At 48.2% G+C, this 17,615-nt stretch overlaps 8 protein-coding genes across 8 annotated transcripts; 5 read left to right on the plus strand and 3 right to left on the minus strand.

The window, feature by feature from the left end:
* Positions 1-108: 108 nt before the first annotated feature.
* Positions 109-954, minus strand: HD556DRAFT_1311668 (uncharacterized protein; the record flags this gene model as incomplete). Its single annotated transcript, XM_041300559.1, has 5 exons — positions 109-279; positions 332-677; positions 711-772; positions 824-833; positions 890-954. The coding sequence occupies 5 exons, from the start codon at positions 952-954 to the stop codon at positions 109-111; spliced, it is 654 nt and encodes a 217-aa protein (XP_041156061.1).
* A 241-nt stretch (positions 955-1,195) lies between these two features.
* On the plus strand, positions 1,196-3,047 carry HD556DRAFT_1400605 (Aldo keto reductase). The gene is made up of 8 exons (XM_041303816.1): positions 1,196-1,577; positions 1,751-1,791; positions 1,856-2,011; positions 2,069-2,242; positions 2,291-2,377; positions 2,436-2,519; positions 2,586-2,745; positions 2,796-3,047. Exons 1-8 carry the CDS (start codon positions 1,406-1,408, stop codon positions 2,954-2,956), a joined length of 1,035 nt encoding a protein of 344 aa, XP_041156062.1. The 5' UTR covers positions 1,196-1,405; the 3' UTR covers positions 2,957-3,047.
* A 506-nt stretch (positions 3,048-3,553) lies between these two features.
* On the minus strand, positions 3,554-6,222 carry HD556DRAFT_1244559 (uncharacterized protein; the record flags this gene model as incomplete). Its single annotated transcript, XM_041298458.1, has 10 exons — positions 3,554-3,757; positions 3,808-3,910; positions 3,958-4,116; positions 4,178-4,299; positions 4,357-4,419; positions 4,475-4,516; positions 4,568-4,853; positions 4,922-5,061; positions 5,111-5,139; positions 5,193-6,222. The coding sequence occupies 10 exons, from the start codon at positions 6,220-6,222 to the stop codon at positions 3,554-3,556; spliced, it is 2,178 nt and encodes a 725-aa protein (XP_041156063.1).
* Positions 6,223-8,886: 2,664 nt separating this feature from the next.
* HD556DRAFT_833394 (structural maintenance of chromosomes like protein) lies at positions 8,887-10,319 on the plus strand. The gene is made up of 5 exons (XM_041311771.1): positions 8,887-9,021; positions 9,106-9,420; positions 9,477-9,837; positions 9,886-10,119; positions 10,165-10,319. The coding sequence occupies exons 1-5, from the start codon at positions 8,978-8,980 to the stop codon at positions 10,165-10,167; spliced, it is 957 nt and encodes a 318-aa protein (XP_041156064.1). The 5' UTR covers positions 8,887-8,977; the 3' UTR covers positions 10,168-10,319.
* On the plus strand, positions 9,905-12,279 carry HD556DRAFT_833273 (SMCs flexible hinge). The gene is made up of 10 exons (XM_041311769.1): positions 9,905-10,119; positions 10,168-10,339; positions 10,479-10,688; positions 10,740-10,828; positions 10,882-11,018; positions 11,068-11,201; positions 11,259-11,496; positions 11,550-11,651; positions 11,698-11,837; positions 11,903-12,279. The coding sequence occupies exons 2-10, from the start codon at positions 10,256-10,258 to the stop codon at positions 12,059-12,061; spliced, it is 1,293 nt and encodes a 430-aa protein (XP_041156065.1). The 5' UTR covers positions 9,905-10,119; positions 10,168-10,255; the 3' UTR covers positions 12,062-12,279.
* Position 12,280: 1 nt separating this feature from the next.
* HD556DRAFT_833338 (P-loop containing nucleoside triphosphate hydrolase protein) lies at positions 12,281-14,040 on the plus strand. Its single transcript, XM_041311770.1, has 9 exons — positions 12,281-12,595; positions 12,655-12,771; positions 12,826-12,945; positions 12,993-13,090; positions 13,139-13,246; positions 13,294-13,420; positions 13,473-13,589; positions 13,703-13,867; positions 13,921-14,040. The coding sequence occupies exons 1-9, from the start codon at positions 12,476-12,478 to the stop codon at positions 13,939-13,941; spliced, it is 993 nt and encodes a 330-aa protein (XP_041156066.1). The 5' UTR covers positions 12,281-12,475; the 3' UTR covers positions 13,942-14,040.
* A 1,297-nt stretch (positions 14,041-15,337) lies between these two features.
* Positions 15,338-15,970, minus strand: HD556DRAFT_833449 (dolichol-phosphate mannosyltransferase subunit 3). Its single transcript, XM_041311772.1, has 3 exons — positions 15,741-15,970; positions 15,572-15,679; positions 15,338-15,519 (listed from the first exon to the last, which is right to left on the minus strand). The coding sequence occupies exons 1-3, from the start codon at positions 15,864-15,866 to the stop codon at positions 15,466-15,468; spliced, it is 288 nt and encodes a 95-aa protein (XP_041156067.1). The 5' UTR covers positions 15,867-15,970; the 3' UTR covers positions 15,338-15,465.
* A 35-nt stretch (positions 15,971-16,005) lies between these two features.
* Positions 16,006-16,876, plus strand: HD556DRAFT_1400638 (uncharacterized protein). Its single transcript, XM_041303817.1, has one exon. It carries the CDS (start codon positions 16,032-16,034, stop codon positions 16,482-16,484), a length of 453 nt encoding a protein of 150 aa, XP_041156068.1. The 5' UTR covers positions 16,006-16,031; the 3' UTR covers positions 16,485-16,876.
* Positions 16,877-17,615: the final 739 nt, after the last annotated feature.

The following is a 17,615-nucleotide window of genomic DNA, read 5'->3' on the forward strand; positions in this document are numbered from 1 at the left end:
TTCTGGTGGTTACACGCTAAATGCCCTCAGGCTCAACAGTGGCTACGTGGTGTGCGCTCCACAACGAGATAATCAGTCAAGTTGTAATTACAACTCTAGACAGGTGTGCTAAAACTTCCAGCACTCGATGCTATTGGATGCTCTGTCAAAAGGAAATTCTCCTCCCCAAATTTCGACGTCCCTGGCACTTTCCCCGATATCCGACCATAGATTGCCTATCGCTTCCTGAGGAATTGCCGTATCGCTCACGCGTCCACCTTCCAGTTCTTCTTTGCAACTCTGTCACCATCCGATTAGTGGATGATATGCGGGGGAGTTGTGTGACACCAACCTGCATGGCTTGGCTAATGTCCGTATCGATAGCTGCCAGAACATCGGCCATTGCGCCATCTTCTTCCCATCTCAAACCAACAGTCGCTTTGACAATAGAAGAAAGGATAGCCAAACTTGCAAAACCCATTCCAGCTCCATATAGAGAACGGGCGCGGGCGAGGGCATTATCTAGCTCTTGTGTGGGAATGGCATGGATACCATTTTGACTAGTCGTGAATAAACCATTTGTTGTCGCTATACGTCTAGCATTGGTATGACGAAGACGCGATCGTGCTGCGGCTGTGAATGCGGCTGCAAGACTGGGAGTGCCGGTTGCGAGGAGATTTCGAGTGATCGCGCGCAAACTGCTTGGGAGTCAGCATTGTCAGCGTTCTGACGTGGCAGCCGAGATGACAAGTACTTGCTCTTCTATCGTGGCATTGGCGATCAATGTGTCTACCTGTGAGAGCGCCCTTTAGGTGGGACTTTACGGTGTCTTAGACTGGCTCACCATCAAGTTACTACAAACGATCATCAGTAAACGGGCAAGGATGCTAAGGGTAAGACGACGACTTACACATGCCCCAATGTTTTGGCAGTCTCAGTGTGTGTATGGAGAGGTGTAACTTCAGGAGCGGGCATTGTAACAGGATGAGCGCTGGTGAATGGATTGTGAGGGAGACACGAGTTGTCGGACAGCTGGATCCGAACTTATTTAACACTTTGCGGTGCATATTCTCGGGCATCAGCCCAGTTGGAAGTGTCATCAAGGACTGGTCCCGCAACTATTTCAAGGCAGGTCAGATCATCATTGATGAACACAGGTTGACCCTTTCGTACGTGGTACGTACTACAGTCACAGCGGTTATTACTTGTTTGCCGTGAAATGAATACTAATTTCGTTTTTTTTTTCACTTTCTCCATCATGTCAAATCATAAAACCGGGTCTGTCAAACATGTCCTAAATCTAACAGGTGATTTCTGCATATCCCTTGGCGCCGGGTGGTCCGTTTGGATTGGAACGGAGTTTGATAATGAAACATTATAATGCCACATTTGACTGCCTTCAAGGTCTCCTATCCCGCTCCCAACTATGCTTAGAACAACACCGCAACCCAAAGAGACATTTCCTCTCGGTCCTTTTACTGTTCCTCGAGTATGGGTAGGTCTTTGGCAGTTGTCAAGTAATGCTTGGGGAAGCGCTTCGGCAGCGAAGATTCGTCAAGCAATGGCTAGGCACATCGAAAGAGGTTATAATGCTTTCGGTAAGTCACAATGTCAGGTCATGTGTGTTCCCTGCAATTGTGAACGCCATTTTTGGTAGATATGGTACGCAATCTGTGCTCCTTGATAGGTCATTCAAATAAAGCTGACTTCGTTGGTATCGGCGTATAGGGTATGTTCAAATCTGTATCACATCTTCCATGAGCTCAGTAAGATCTCACAGCCGATCATTATGGAAGCGCGGAAATACTCTACGTAAGTTACTTCCCCGGTATCACCCAGGTCACGCCTAGAATCTTCAATCAACCTGGCATTTTAGGGGCAATTCAAAGAATCACTACCCAGCCCGGCAGAAGTTGTCGGGGCCACAAAATGGTGTGTATTCCGACAAACAGACTTGTCGCGTGCTGTGGTGGAGAACGCGGTTCGGGAGCGTATGACACGCATGCGCACCACCACTGTGGACTTGTTGCAAGTGAGTGAGGGTTCGATACCCTTTCTGTACTATCATAACCCTGGCCTTCCCCTGTAGTTTCACTGGCAAGACTACTCCGATAAAGGATATCTCACCGCCCTCCAGATTCTCCAAGACCTTCAGAACGAAGGGCTCATCAGCGCGGTCGGCCTGTGCAATTTTGATGCCATACGAACAGATGAAATATGTACACAATTAGGGCCTGGTTTCATCGTTTCAAATCAAGTTCAGGTTAGCATTCCAAACCAATGCTTCATTATAGTTCTCACCATGATCTAGTTCTCTTTGATTGACACTCGACCCCTGCACGGGATGGCTGATGTATGTGAACGGCACAACGTGAAATTATTAACATACGGCACGCTTGTACGTGTATCGGTTTTCTTCACCCTGATCTCAGATCACTATACACAGTGTTTGGCAGTGCGGTGGATTTCTAGCAGATCAGTGGCTAAATCAACCGGAACCAGACCTGTATTCCGGTGTTTTGACACCATCTCAGCGCAAGGTACGGATCTTCTGCTCCGTGTAGGGTCGCCTAGCGCGTACGGCAAAATCTCATAACCGCCTATAGTATCTCGATATGATTTTGAAGGCCTGGGGGAATTGGGCACTATTCCAGTCCCTCTTGGCTGTGTTGCGTGATATCGGTGATCGTTATGGAGGGCTAAGCATTGCAAACATAGCCACACGATGGGTCCTTGATCACTCTTTTGTCGGAGCTGTAATCATTGGTAAGATATTTGTCTGTCCTCGAAGCGGAGATTTATTTTATTGCTTGCAGGCGCCCGTTTGGGAGTTTCTGAACACACTGATGACAACGATCGTGTTTTTGGTTTCAGCTTGACTGACGAGGATAATCGTGCCATTGAAGCAGTACAAGCTCGGTCCAATGGTCGCCGGATGATCACCTTGATAGGGGACTGTGGGGCCGAATACCGTTGACATGGCTGTACTATCATTTTTCTGTACAGCTATTCACCTTGTGATTGTGGTGTATATTTGATGAGAATTTAGAAAACTAGATCTGTGTGCACATCTTCAGAATCACATTCGCCAGAAGATATTATACTATTCTCAGAAGAAGGATCTGCATCATTAGGTGGGGTCCGGAAAGTTTGATGCCATACCCAGCCTCCAGCGCTCTATCAACGTTCTTCCATGTGATTTTTCAAGCTCCATCACATCAACCCTTTGATTTCATCGCTGCGAACACCAACATCGCAAGCCACATCGGTTCCGTCGCCGTCGTTGCTGTGTTGTGTAGCAGCCATGTAAGATCCGGGACTCGTGGTCCGTGGAGCTTCATCCGTACTCTGTGGGCTTCGGAGCTTACTTTGTTCCCTTGCATAGCAATGATCTCGATGAATTATATATATATATATATTTGTGGGTACTGGCTACGAGGGGCAATGCAAATGAATGATATACAGTGACGGGGAATATTGTTTCACGAGTGCGGTGTGGAAATCTAAAACGCAATGTAAGCAGATCGGAACAGCAAAGCCCACAGATTCGATCAGAGCCTGCAATGAGGGTACATTATAGTTTGCTCATGGAATCGGCATGTTTGGAAATCATGGCTGATGACAGTCTTTGAATCGGCTGGAGCTTCCTTTTTACATCACGCAAAATTGCAGTCTTGGGTTGCCAATCTCGGAAAGCATCTCGCAGACGAATAAAATCATCTGAAAAGAGCTCGGCGACTCTATCGTCAGCAATGAGGTCACGGAGAGCCCAGGGAATCTAGAAGGGAAATTCATTGCGAGAAACAGATATGACATGCAGTAGCAAACCTCGTAATCATTCTGCTCCGTTCGCGCATCAAATGACTCCATCGCAAGCTCAACTTGTGGGTGTTGCCCAGAGTCAGATAGGAAAAGGTAGTTGATTGCGAATCTGCTTGTGGGGTCAATCACATTCATTGGTCAAAGAATAGTACTCACGAATATGTGGCAGTCTCCTCGTATGCGGTCGAATGTCCAACCCCATTCAGCGATCCAGCGGTTGACTCCGACAAATGCGCAAGGAGTCCACCATCTGATAGCCCTGCATTCCGAATACGTAGCAGGAGAACGAGAAGATTGGATAGGAAGTCTGAAGAACTAAAAAAAATTGCGACGTGAGCCGAACTTGCGTAAGATAAGTGACATGTCTGACACGCACTGGTATGCATCTCCATCAATGTAAAGCGCACGCAAAATTAAGGGATGCGCCACTGAAGTGAACAGCCCGGAGTACAGCCCTACTACTTGATCATTCAAGGACGCAATATACACCATCTTGACCTGTTGAACACGATGGCGTTAATCTGATAAATAATCAGCTATGGATATAGTGCATACTCCATTATCCAGAACATTTCTCAAGGCCTTTACGTAGTCTCTTGAAATCTGACTGTCGGTGTTCTGATGGTGGTAACGCAATCACCTGATAATGTCCCACTTTATGCAACTAGCTTACCTGAAATTCGAACAACTCCCGGGCAGCAATCGACTCGAAGTACTAGGTTCGTTCTGTATAAACTTGGGTGCCCAACGGGATCGAATGACTTACCTGGATATAAGGTAGGACTAATGAGCTCGTGCTCAGATATCGCAGTGGTCCCAAGTGAATTCCACACAGGGCTAGACAACACACCCTTTGCGGAGGGCGTGTGATACTGCTACCAGGAGCGTTAGCAGAGTCACGTGGTGCTGTGCAGATGTGGCCATCGGTGATGAGGCGATCCAAGATGTGGGTCGAAACAATTGATCCCTGGGAATGCGTAGCAAAAAATATTACATCGGCAGTCTGGAGGTCATCCATCCATTCCTTATTCCCGATCAGGTTCTGATATAGCCTGTTTTCACGAGATGGTCGTGTGAGCATCAAAGAGATCTTGTTGAGAAAAAGTTGTTCAGAACGCACTTATCCACTCGGCGGCTGATGGTGCCTTCACCTTCGAGGGGTATTTTGGTGATTTTTGATAGCTTCACCTCGTGCTTGTCCTGAAATTCTTCCAACGCCTGAACAGCCATGTTCACAAACTTTAAACTTGTCCCAGTCGGCTGCATAACGATCAGTCAAACTGTGATACACACACGACCATACACTAACCTCTCCGATAACTGTCCGCATGACAGCGCCTTCGGAGGCTGGGTATGAGCATTATTTTTCCTCGTATGAAAAATACACACACCAGGGAACCACCCATGCACACCAATCACAACTGCCCTTTGACATCCTCGCAGCACGTCCTGTTGTTTCTGTCCTGTAATCACATCCCACGAACGTGGGAGCGCCTTTTCATAGGGCTCCAAAGGCCTCTCCGCAGACTTTCCCTTGCCTTTCTTGTGTGAGGCAGTCTCATCACGCGCAAAGAGTACTTCGCTGACGTATTGAAATGTCTTGGAAAGAGCAGACGGAGGCTCAGGAGGCACATGGGCGCGAGGATGCGTGTGAAAAGTATCGTCCCATGTGGGCAAGACCAAATTTGGTGGAGCAATTGTAGGGGTCTTCACCCCCGACTTCTTCGAGGGCGTTGGAGATGGTGGGCGCTTGTTGGCGCCAAACCGGATGGCGTTTGAAGATTTGGCCGAGCCATTAGTCGGAATAGATTTATGTTCAGGTTTATTCTGAGCTAGAGATGGCGAGGAAGCAGAAATATGCGGCACACCCGTCGAACTCGGAGATGGGATATTGACATCCTTGCTCAACGGAGCGGAACAAGCGGTTGACGATGGAGTGCCAGTCGTCGGACTGGCTTCATCCTCGTCCAAATCCATAACTTCCATTTCTTCATTGTGACTTTCATTCGTAATGCTCTTCATCGCCACTGCACGAGCAGAAAAAAATGAGATCCAGCCCGATTTGTTACTAGTAATTGTCGATGATATCGGATTTTCATCGCTAGCAGGTGGTTGTGAATCCGACGAAGGGGGAACAGCAATAACCATCTGGTTCAAGGCTTCATCATCCTGGCGAAGTTCCGACTGAACGTTCCCCTCTCCATCGGAGACAACTTGAGTACCCGGAGGAGAACCTGTGAATTTCACAGGAGTAGACGAGCCTTGGTACCACGACCACGGGGAATACCATGCAGAGCCTTGCGACTCTGATGCGTCGGTCGATAACACGGAAGGGGCCTTCTGTGGTGCGATCTGCTCCTCGGCGCTATTTTCCGACTTCGGAGGAACAACGGTGGAGTCGGCAGTTGGCTGTGCCGCCATCTCACTAGCTGGTGGATCGGAAAAGACCGGTGACATGGCAGGAGCGTTTGAAACTGGTTCTGTTTGTATATGACTCTCAGATGCTTGAGCATTACTCCATCCGAGATATGTCCACCATATGCTTGTCTGCGCATTAGTAACCTCAGTGGCACCTGAGGCACCCTTGTGAACCATCCCATCAGGTTGAGATATAGTATCTGCTGCGATATTCACCTCGGTCGTCACTGCGACCGGAGCAGAAGGGGTCTCCGTAGTAAACGGTACGGATTCTATGAAACAATGTGTTCAGCTATCTCACTAATCGGAGGGCCGTAACAAACCTTTCGTAGTGAATTGTTGCTTGTGAGACGGAGATGAGTCCGCTGGCAGCATCGTAGTGATATCATCACGCTGAGCTGCAGCAACAGTCTGTTCAAGAGGGAGCTTTGGTCGTCCGAGTAAAGGGATGCTCAGTGTAAACCGGCTGGTAGTGTGATTGAGCGTCAAAGTAGACTGTGATGTATCACTGCTCTGCCGAACAGCAGACGGAGTCGCTGGAGGCTCATCCAGCGGCGAGGGTACGGAAGTGGTGCCGGGTCCAGAATGATGGCCTGCTGGCGGCAAAGAACATTTATATGATGCTGAACAAGAAGTAGTTATTTTATCGTCTGAACGCATTTGTATAGGTATATCCTGAGGAAAAGATGAGGGTGGACTGCTTTGGCCAGCATCTCCAGTTATATTGAGAACAGGTGGTTGATGTGGGAGTGAAGAGGCGGTAAGAATATCTGAATGTAGAGGTTTCGATGATATCGATGATCCCTTCGCGGATGCTTGCACCGAGCTCGGGGGTCGGGTCGGGTCGACGCCAGATTCAGGTGGCTGTTCCCCTTTTCCTCGGGTCCACGAGGTAAACCAAGAAGATTTATGAGACGAAGTTGTGACGGATGTATCGCGGAGAGAGATAGGATCAGACGGAGCAGGCGCTGTTAAGTCTATGGAAGTCACATCTGCACCTGGCTTTACGGTCATTATGTCGCTCTCGCTAGGCGGTCGAAGCGTAGGAATATTATGTGAACCTGAAAATGATATAACACATTCAAAAGTGAGAAAGCATGAAAATACGAAAGGGTACCTTCTGACGCCAACGATTGATCATGAGTGGTCGGCACTTCAAGTTGCTCTACTTCGTGGGCACTGGTGGGCTGGCTAAAAGGAGCAGAGGCCGGTATCTCGTCTAAAGATTCCTCTGACTGAGCCTTTGACATCGAGCTTAATGTAGATGTAGGATTAGCTTTGCGCAGGATCTGAGGTAGCTTCTCAGCTGCGGTTTGGGACGACGAAACGTGTTGTGCTTCCCCAAAGACCAGAGATATGGAAGAAATTGAGGATTTCTTGGTAACGATCATACGGTTCCAGCGATGGTGACGAGGACGAGAGTTCATGCGAGAAAACTAATGGATTGTAGCGAGTCACTGAAACATCGAACAACAAGTGCTGGTAGAGTAACACCAGACACGCACTCTCAGAGCAGCTTTCCTATTTCAGCCATTAAGGTAAGCCACACGTGACGTGTCACATGATGAGCCACGGCAGTTGAAAACTATTCTGGGAACTCTGGCCTGGGCGCCGTTTGGTAGTGCATTTTTACGACCCAAAGAGACGACCACCACAAGTTATGATCACTCGCATGATTGATATGAAGCACCTGCAGAGCTTGGGACCACCTACGGAAGATGGGCCCGGGAGCCACAATTGATGTAAGACATGCAAACATCTCTGCAGGTCCTTACTGAGACTCTCAACCAATTCGTTTAACGCGTATCGGGTTTGTGTAAACAGGCCGGTCTTGTCCAACCACCCATTTCATGTTAAACGAACGGCTTGTGAGTATACTCGTCCTCCATCGACCTGTTATCTTGCTCACTGGAGCAACAGTCGCTGTTCTGTTGTCAGGGCGTGAGCTTGTTCATTCATTATTTGACAACCTCAATTCTTACCAAAATCATTGCTGATCCATTGATAGACTGAGTGATTTGATCCACCGTCGAGCTCGAGTCATGCTGACTGACGGCATCTCCCATCCGTACACAACCCCCGTGGTGCCCCTCCTGTGGTAACTCTCGCGACCGTCTGTACCCACACGACCATCATTACCATGTGCGTCATGCAAGGTCTTGAAGACCGGAAGATTCTTGTGATACAAAGTACTCCCGTTTTCCATAGAGCACCACTTTTTGCAAATTATGCTGTTTGCTTTCATTCGACTTCGAGATCCAAATCCCTGTTCGGTCACCTCGCGGGCTCAGGTATGAAAACATAGAGCTCGTTTCAATGACCTATGATTAGATGCAGACTGTAGTGCGCAGCTTCACTACAAAATGTCATCCGATTTCAGTAGGCACACAATCTTGCTCAAGTCGTTGCGCCCTATGACATTTTACTGTACTAACACTGGTGGTTTGGGGTTTTTTTTACTATGCAAGATTTGTTTCAAAATGTTAGTGATAAAGTTGGCATTCTTGCTGTACATTTGGACATAGTAAAATATGTGAATTCGGTCTGTACATACGTCCATGCTGATGCCATACTACGTAAAGTGGTGAACTTGAATAGTTTCTGAAGGTGATCACCCAGTGAGTAATGTCACACGTGCATGTGACAGGCGTGTTTGTGACAATGTCGCGTTCAAGTGCTTATTACCAGTATCACTTAGACCGGTAAGCAACTGCCAGTACCTATAAGACCAGTAATATTTCAAGTTGGCTTGGTCAATATGCCCCTCATCCGCATAGAAGTGAGCGATTTCAAGTCGTATCGGTGCGCCCATATAATATCTTGTCAAGGACTAAGTCATAGATCTAATATTTCTAATAATTATCGGGTCTACCTATTCCCTTCCAGGGGCCACCAAGTCATCGGACCGTTCAAGAACTTCACCTCCGTTATCGGCCCCAATGGTGCTGGAAAATCAAACCTCATGGATGCAATCTCTTTTGTGCTTGGTGTAAAGAGTGCACAACTGCGCAGCAGCCAGCTGAAAGATCTCGTCTACCGTGGGCGACGGCTCGCCAAAGGCCCTTTAGATGGCTCCGATGCCACGCAAGACCAGGAAGACGATGATAATAGTGATGACCAGGGTGAAGGGACCGCCAAGAAGGCATGGGTGCTTGCAGTGTTTCAGGATGAAAAGAGAAAGGAGTGGTTATTCCAACGAACGTGTGTTCTACCTGGTTTGACATACCCGGGAATTCTGACTGTTATTTTTAATGCAGCATATCGACCACTGGAGCGTCTGAATACCGTCTTAACAATAAGGTCGTCACCTACTCCGCGTACAATGCCGCCCTGACGTCCCACAACATCCTCGTCAAAGCCAAGAATTTCCTCGTCTTCCAGGGTGATGTCGAGGCTGTCGCATCTCAGTCTCCAAGAGAGCTTTCACGCCTCATAGAGCAAATATCAGGTTCTCTTGAGCTTGCCCAGGAGTATGAGAAAGCCAAGGAAGCTCAAGAACGCGCAACAGAGAACGCAACATTCAACTTCACGAAGAGGAGAGGAATCGCGGGCGAAATAAAACAATATAAGGAACAAAAAGGCGAAGCAGAACGATTTGAGAGCTTGTGCGATCAAAAGGTGCGCCTGCGTTACATCATTTTCCGTGCAATACTCACATGTTCCCAGGATGACCTTATCTTGAAACGCATTCTCTATAAGCTTTTCCACATTGAAGAGGCACTCGAAGCGAATGCCCGCGACATTCAAACAAAGTCGAAGGCCCTCGCTGGTTTACGTGCAGAGCATGAAGAACACGAGAAGGCTCTTGAGAACGTGCGTGCAGAGCAAGCGAGGGCCCGCACAGCAGTCGTACGAGAGGAGAAGAAAGTCAAGAAGGCCGAAAAGGCGTTGGAAGCTAAGGTCAGCTGATTTTGCTATTTACTACTAACTAACTTTAACGCATAGTAGGAACCTGAGCTAGTGGAGGTGGACGCTCAGATCAAGCACTCATCCAGAAAACTGCAAAATTCACAGAAGATACAGGAGCAGGTTGGCAATGATGATGAACGTCAACAAGCTAAGCTCCACTCGCTTAGGCGAGATCTTTCCAATGCTAAACAGGCTGCAGACGAGGCTGCAGGTAAGCCATCCGTTACATCGTTTCCTTTTATTTCATCCTCTTTGTATGCAGAGGCGCACAGACGTGCATTTCAACATAACACTTCCCTCAGCGAAGACAGTCTAGCCGAATATCGCTCACTGTGAGTCACACACGTCAGCGTGTGTTTTGCAGTGTTAATGCCACAAACAGAAAAGCATCAGCCAGCGTCCTCGCCGTTTCTGAGCGTCAGGCCCTGGAGACGCTCGGTCGAGATGAAAAGACAACATCCCGGACACTTACTCAAGCGAGGGCCAAAGATGAAGAGTTGCAACGGAACCAAGAAAGGCTGCGCGGCGACGAGCAAACTCAGAAAACCAGCAAGTCAGAGGTATGTTTCTTTCGAGTTCATCATATACCACCCGCTTATTGATTCTCAAAGCTCGAGGAAAAGCTGGCCACCCTCCAGGGCGACCATGCGCGCTCAAAGCAAGAATACGAGAATCAGCAGAGTGAGCGTACAAGGATCAGGTATTTCTTTCTTTTCCAAGCACTTACCACACCATTTCATCGCTGTTCCGTAGCCGTCTTGAGACCGAGACAAACGAAAAGCTCGCGGATGTCTATCAGCGTTTGCTCCAAGCAGGCGTCGACAGGAATGAATCCGAGCGTGAGGCAAAGCTGAAGGAGACGCTCGCCAGTCTGCAGCGCATCTTCCCAGGTAAGCGCCGCCTGCCTGGTCCGAGAAAGCCACCGCTCACATTTTATAGGCGTCCGTGGGCGCGTGGTCGACCTCTGTAAACCCACACAGCGCAAGTACGAGACAGCTGTATCTGTCATCCTTGGGCGCAATATCGACGCTGTCGTCGTGGACGAAGAGAAAACTGCCATCGAATGCATCGACGTGCATTTTCCTGCCTTCTGTCATTGTCTATCTCAACTAATTTTTGAAACATTACAGTATATGCGCACCCAGCGCGCAGGTCAAGCAACTTTCCTCCCCCTCGACACGATCAGCACCAAGCCAATCAATGACAAGTTCCGCTCATTTGCTAGAGGTGCACGTCTCGCTGTGGACGTGATCCAGTATGAGCCTGCCGTAGAGCGCGCGATGCTCCACGCGTGTGGGAATTCACTTGTGTGTGACACGATGGATGTGGCGAGGTACGTGTGCTGGGAGCGGGGGCAGGAGGTGAAAGGTGTGTTGGCATTCGTTTTCGGGAAGTTGGACGCTATGCTAACATTTGGGCAGCCGTTACATTGGAAGGCACTGTCATCCACAAGAGTGGGCTTATTACCGGTGGGCGCAGTACGCATGGGGGAGGAAAGAAGTGGGAGGAGAAGGACGTGCAAGGTAGGCAGCTCACTGACCGTGGCGCCTCGCACTCATTTATATGTAGGCCTTACCCGTCTTCGTGACAATCTTGTGGCACAGCTTCAGGAATTGAATCGCTCGAAACCGAGAGGCAAGGCAGACGAAAACGTCATTGCTGAAATTACACGACTAGAGAGTGCTATAGCTGTTATAAGAGATGATCTGGTACGTTCTTGGAACAGTAGCCGGTGGCATTACCATAATCTCATTGTTCCATCTGCGGTATCTAGAGCGCCTGCAAATCCCGGTACAACGGCATCAAAGAGGAACTAAAGCATGTCGAGCGCGAGCTGAAGAAGCTCTCTCCCGAGCTCAAAAAGGTTCACGCAAACTGTGTAGCAGACCCAAATGGAACTGACCATAATTACAGGCTCAAACTTCACACTTGAAACTCTCTTCCCAAATCGCAGAACTCCAATCTGCTATTGACTCAGCTGAGGACGGCGTATTTGCCTCGTTTTGCTCCCAGATCGGTGTCGAGAATATTCGAGAGTACGAGGAACGTCAGCTGAAAGTCGCAGAAGAGGAGAGCCAGGCGCGACTTAGATTCGATCAGCAGGTTGCGAGGCTGACGCACCAGTGAGTTCTATTTTTCGCAGTTTTGAGGTTGGGAGACGGAACTGACACGTGTGCGCAGGGTTCATTTTGAAGAAGAGCAGTTGAAGTTGACACAGTCGCGCCTGGTGACGCTACGGAACGCAGCTGAAGATGAGCAACGGAAAGTAGCAGAGCTAGAAGAAAAGAAGCAGACCATTCAAGTTGAAATCACGGAAGCGCAGGAGGGCATCGCACAGCTTAGAGAAATGTTGCAAGGCCTTAATGATGTGCTCGAAGAGAAGAACAAGCATGTCGACCAAGCCAAAAAGACGCACACGAAAGCTGCCAAGATACTTGACCAGGCTCTCAAAGAGATCGGTCTGAAGGTACGCTGATCGTTTGCTCAGATAGCTCGGCCACTTATGATTCATCGATTCATCTTCAGAACGACGAGATTGAGAAGCTGGCACTAGAACGATCGGCGACTTACAGGAAATGCAGGCTCGAGGACATCAAGCTACCTCTACTGGAAGGAAATTTGAAGAACGTCCCAATGGAAGAGGTGAGGCCGTTTATTTGAAAGGTCATACGCGCATTCATTTCGATTCTTGGTTAGAACCTTCGCGAGGAGGTAGCGATGGATGTTGATGATGACAATGGTACCCAACAACCACGACAAGTCCAAGATTATGGGATTGAAGTTGACTTTGACTCTTTGACCGAGGAGGAGCGTGCGGTATGTAAGCTTTGACGGAACAGTATCGCGCTTGACTTTCATCATAGGATAATTCTCCCGAGACTACTGCCGAGTTCGATGCACAAATTGCGAGACTCAACGGAGAGATCGAGAGAATGGCACCCAACTTGAAGGCTATTGAAAAGTATGTCGACTCCTATTTTTCAATGACTTGATAGTAATTGTTGGACAGGCTAGACGATGTCGAGGCCAAGCTTGCAGACACAGAGAAAGAAGCTGATAAGGCACGGAAAGACTCAAAAAATGCGCGCGATCAGTTTAACGATGTCAAGCGAAAAAGGTATGTGAATAGTTCACTTTGAGCGCCATCCTCATCCCAGCAACCAGATGCGAGTTATTCAACAAGGCATACAACCACATTTCAGATTGTATCGACCAGGTCTATAAAGACCTCACTAAAGGGAAGGCTTCGCCGATGGGAGGCGTCGCATATCTTAGTTTAGAGGACAGTGAGGTGAGTCTTTCAGTCTGTCAAGTCCATGCCATTTTACACTTGTTGATCACAGGAACCTTATAATGCCGGAATCAAATATCATGCCATGCCACCGATGAAGCGATTCCGTGACATGGAACAACTCTCGGGCGGGGAGAAGACCGTGGCTGCTTTAGCTCTACTTTTCGCGATACACAGGTTTGGTCTTTTCGTCTTCACTCCAAAAACCTTTGTTCTCACTATGTCTCAAGTTATCAGCCTGCACCGTTCTTTGTCCTTGATGAGGTAGATGCTGCTCTGGACAATACCAACGTTGCCAAGATCGCCAATTATATCCGCAGCCAGGCGTCCGACTCCTTCCAGTTTATCGTCATCAGCTTGAAGGGTTCCTTGTATGAGCGTGGTAATTCCCTTGTTGGAATCTACCGTGACCAAGATGTAAATAGCTCTCGCACGCTGACGTTAGATGTAAGTTATTGCTAAATGAATGTATGCGGGATCAGGTACTCACAAACTTACAGTTGACTCAATACGATGAATAGTGGAGCTTTTATTGCTATTTTGCTACCGTGAGCTGCATCCCTATATATTTTATTGGCTGCATTTTGCCCATCGATAATTTGATCAACGCAACATCTCATTCCATGATCTTTCATCGGGAGGTACAACAAGTATGCAGACTACCGACCATCACTACCGCATGCTGATGCAAACATGTGCAAGCTGCGAATAGCGTTGGAATGACAGACGGTACTTCTAGTGACTATTGCCATTCCTTGAGAGCGAGAACAAGCCAACCAAGTACTTTTACCTTCGAAAGGTCCAACATTTCTTTCAAGTCAAATATGCATGCGAACAGCTGCCGTCATTTGGTGCGCAGTGAAGGTTCGATTGACTGTGGAGTCATCCGGCGAATCTTACCCTCCTCAATCGTCTCCGGATCAACCGCTCTCTTGGGCTGTCACTATATAAGTACCCTCGACTGTAGCCGATCGCCCACCTACAGGTACCGGTTGAGCATGATGAGTCTGCAGACGAAATCCGAGCCTTCGCATTAGCGCCTGCACTGGATACGAGACTATCTTCCTGAGTGGCATGAAAAAAGGCTCAAAATCACTGAGCAAGAATGACTGTCACAGTACGGAGAGAGCAGCTGGCTTCTGGACAGGATGGGTTCATCATGTATTGATCAACGAGCCTGATGCACTTTGAGAATTTCATCTATAGATGATTAAAGCTTACGCGATGCAAGATTATTCATTACTAATGCGCAGACCACTGCGCCGGCAATGCTGACGGCCGGCCAGGCGACACTACAATGAGAAATATCTTTCTGGATCATTAATACATGGCACGTAGCCGCATGATCATGATGACTCGCGTGATGTGTCAGTCAAGTCATTGTATTGTACCTGCGTCCTGCAGTTATAACAAAACTTGTTTATTATAATGCAACGTCCGTCATCCGACCTGAGAAATTCAGTGAACGATTAGCCCTGAAGGACCATGACTCCAAAATGTACGATATCGAACCACATGCATATTCCTTGCTATCGATTCAACTGGCAAAATATGGAACCTTCGAAAGAGATAAACGGAAGGAGAAATTTGTGACGCGCAAGGCCAGTCTTGGCTGCGAGATGCAACCCTTGATTGGGAGGTAATGTCATCGTAACTCATGTGTTTAGGTCGCGAAATTTCGTTTGCCTACGCATGCCAGTTAGTTATCTAGGTGCTTGTGGGTTGTATTAGAGTCGCACCTCGACCTTGAGAAGTCTGACACGATGTGAATGGAAAAACTGCGCATGTAATCAGAAAAGAAAAATTGGGTGCTTAATCTACACAGAAAGCTGTGAAGAACGCGGGGGAAAACGCACCTATATACGACTTTAACAGCGACTCGGACATTCGACTGTGTCGCACAAAACGAACTCTGTTGTAACTCTCACCATTCACATGGTGCCATAAAGTACCTCTGAGTAAACGCTCGATGGAGGGCTGTATTTAAGTATGTAATTTGAGGCGAGTCTCAAACAAAGACGTAGAAAATGACTAAAGAAGATGCCTCAGTCGACGGTAACAGCCCGACTTCTGAGATCGTTTTTAGCTTCATTTATTTCCTACAGACAGCGATCAGCGTATAAACACTCAAGAAATATAACCCATGCTTACCTGCAGCAACTCATGATAGGCTTCAGGACAGTCACGGAATGTAAACACCCCCCAGCCGAGACTCCAGAGGGAATATGACCCGAATGACACCAGAAGCCACCAAGGAATCTAATTATGTTATGGGGGCATGAGCTGAGACGCTTGTGCCAGTAAGCTTATGAGAACGCACGACAGGAAGGATCTCTTGGGCTACACTGGCGTCAATGAATGGTATGGGCAGGGCCTCAAATAACACCAGTAGATAGATCAAAATGAGGATGGAAGAGTATATTGAAACTTGGTGCAAGCGAGCCATAGTTCAATACAACAGGGGGTCCTTGAGAAAAGTGGTTGGCGAATGATAAATGAGGACTGGTCGTCGTGCTTGACAGCGGCGAGTGTCGATTCTAAGTGTTTCCGGGTCACGTGATTTACCTGAAATTAGTTCTTTTACATCTCTCCCGGTCATTTATCGGAAACCATGTCTTTACTTTGCAAACGTCCCTCTGCAGGGCTCTTGTCACCATTTCCGCTAACAAGAAATGTCTCTACCTCTCCATACGGTCGCTCGCATGTTTTCAAGCAACGTCTACCCAAATTACCCAACCCAGTAGTTCCTCATTTCCCTCAGCGCGTCGTTCGTGCGGACGGCTCATCATACATGCAATGGACGACATCGCCACGCTCACGAATAACGTTGACGCGCGATACAACAAACCATCCTCTTTGGAACGCTACTCAACGTTTGAGCGGAGCGGTCGGTGAGGGAGGTATAGAAGATGAAGAGCAGGAGGGCACTGGTCGTTTGGGACGCTTCAAGAGAAGGTTTGGACAGGAAGTCGGCGTGGGAGAGTGGACTGAGCTTCAAGAGGGCATTGAGGCTGAAGTGGAGCCTCCAGCGAGCAAAAAGCAAAAGGCAACCCCGAAGAAATGAGTGCGTCGATGCCTCGTCTGTCTTTGGCCCTTGGAGTGTGTTTGCCCTTGGAGTAATTGAAAATCCTATCTTACCAGCTTTTTTCAGCTTCTCGCAGCGAACTCCGTTGCAAGCATACTTAAGTTGGAACTTGTCATTTTATCGCTAAGATGCACATTCACCTCAATCAAGTATGTTTCGGGTGTTGAAACGTTGATACCTTGCCATCAATTTCAAAAGTACAAAAGTTCGTCTTGTACTGTATACGTACGTCTCGGCCGTCTCCACAATGCGCTTATTCCTGCCTACTCGCATGGCTGTATCACCTATGTCAGCCTTCATTAATCCATTGGGCTCCTTGCTGTTTGCGTCTCGACTCTCATTTGATGTTTGAACGTTAAAACGTCAATATTCGATGCCCTCGTGAGTCGTTGAGTCTAGCTAGATATATTAAATGCGAACGTTTATGTAATTTGGAGCATGGTTCCATTTTGCAGCTTCGCTCAACTCCTCATGCATGTCCAGACCTCCAGGAAGGAGAGCTAGTCTGTCGTTGCCTCGCTGCCCTCTCCGTCGCTCCTAGGTGAGGTCCGATGAAGTTCAACATGTTTGGTTCAAGCTATGCAGGCACTGCCGTCAATATTCGGTTGCCAGACGTCCCTAAGGCGCTCATCTGACTCAGGCTTTGTGCCTACATGCATCCATTGTCCACGTTTGATTGCAGCTTCGCTCAACTCCTCATGCATGTCCAGACCTCTAGGGAGAGCCGGTCTGTCGCTGCCTCGCTCCCTCTCCGATAGGATCAGTTTAAATCGATAAAGTTCAACATGTTTGGTTCAAGCTATGCAGGCACTGCTGTCAATATCCGGTTGTCAGACGTCCCTAAGGCGCTCATCTGACTCAGGCTTTGTGCCTACATGCATCCATTGTCCACGTTTGATTGCAGCTTCGCTCAACTCCTCATGCATGTCCAGACCTCTAGGGGGAGCTGGTCTGTCGCTGCCTCGCTCCCTCTCCGATAGGATCAGTTTAAATCGATAAAGCTCAACATGTTTGGTTCAAGCTATGCAGGCACTGCTGTCAATATCCGGTTGTCAGACGTCCCTAAGGGCGCTCATCTGCCTCAGGCTTTGTGACTGGTGCATCCATTGT

Source organism: Suillus plorans (assembly GCF_016647745.1).
Source record: "Suillus plorans strain S12 chromosome Unknown HD556scaffold_63, whole genome shotgun sequence".
Taxonomy (NCBI): Eukaryota; Fungi; Basidiomycota; class Agaricomycetes; order Boletales; family Suillaceae; genus Suillus; species Suillus plorans.